Below are 1146 nucleotides of genomic sequence, written 5' to 3'. Positions count from 1 at the left end.
ATGGATGGATGGATGGATGGATGGATGGATGGATGGATGGATGGATGGATGGATGGATGGATGGATGGATGGATGTGAGGGTTTTCTTCTTTTCTCAATATGACTCAAACCTGGAGTTAATAGTGGCCGTTCAGGGATCAAAGCCAGTTTTATTGTCTTAGTTCTTATGATGAAATTGACTAAATGTGGTTGTTGATGTTTACGCTGTTTTGTGCTCGTGTCCAAGAGAAAAATGGAGAGAGAGAGAGAGAGAGAGAGAGAGAGAGAAAATGGGGGATGGCAGGATGCCACTGAAGATGGAAAGTGAAAAAGCACAGCAAGAAGAGTAACGACTTACTCCAAAAATTGATTTATCTTTCTATAAATGATGGCTACATCCCCCCAAATGGCTTTATAAATTAATTGCTGTCTTATTGGAATAAAAACCTTCTTGTGCGGACATGATTGATATCCAATGTCGTGGCCTGCGCTGGAGTACCCCCCCCTCCCTCCTTCTTTGTTAGTGGGGTCCCAGCTGGAGCGGTAATGCACTGATGGTATTAACCCTGATTAATAACTAACAATACGCTTTCCTCATACATCAACAGAGCGAAGTGGTTGACTGGACGTGGGACTGGCCAAGGCTGCTGCCAGCCTATGAGGGCATGAGTCAGGTCACCTTCAGAAGTCTGCTAGCCAACAGGTAAGATTGTACTTAATAGTTATGTTTGGATTCAGTCCAGGACTGCAAACTAAAAAGACATACAATTTGTCAGTTCTTCAGATGACCATCTTGTTCATTTTTGTTTTAAAGTCGAGTTGTGGAAACAGCTAATTGGTAGATTAGATCTTCACAGAAAGATCTTGCTTCTTTCTGCGACAGGTGATCTGTTTTTTTTTTTTGTTTGTTTTTTTATAACAGGTGATTTTAATTGATAAGTTGAGGCAGTGGTGAAATCAGGTGCTGCACAGCTGCAGGATGAAGTTCGCACAATAAAGCTGAAAACTGGTCATCCAACCCATATCTGTTTTTGTTTGCACGCTGATTTTAATTTGCTTGTTTTGTTTATAATGGTACCTCTGCTCTGTGTTGTCTTCATTTGAACTAAATGAAACAGAGCACAGAGGCAGGTTTTGGCTCATTTTGTTGGTTTTTTTTTTTTTTTT

The 1146-nt window shown here is 40.8% G+C and overlaps 1 protein-coding gene across 6 annotated transcripts in view; it reads left to right on the top strand.

The window, feature by feature from the left end:
- Positions 1-1146, top strand: part of kiaa0825 (KIAA0825 ortholog) — a 137842-nt gene that overhangs the window by 61656 nt on the left and 75040 nt on the right. For all 6 annotated transcript variants that reach the window (XM_007562764.1, XM_016676961.1, XM_007562755.2 and 3 more), the window contains one exon: positions 588-682. In XM_007562764.1, the coding sequence (XP_007562826.1) occupies positions 588-682 (95 nt within the window). The remainder of the gene's footprint in view (positions 1-587; positions 683-1146) is intronic.

The sequence above is a fragment of the Poecilia formosa genome, unplaced genomic scaffold (assembly GCF_000485575.1).
Source record: "Poecilia formosa unplaced genomic scaffold, Poecilia_formosa-5.1.2 Scaffold5, whole genome shotgun sequence".
NCBI lineage: Eukaryota > Metazoa > Chordata > Actinopteri > Cyprinodontiformes > Poeciliidae > Poecilia > Poecilia formosa.
The sequence above is the reverse complement of the archived record's forward strand: the minus strand, read 5'-3'. Positions and strand labels throughout refer to the sequence as shown.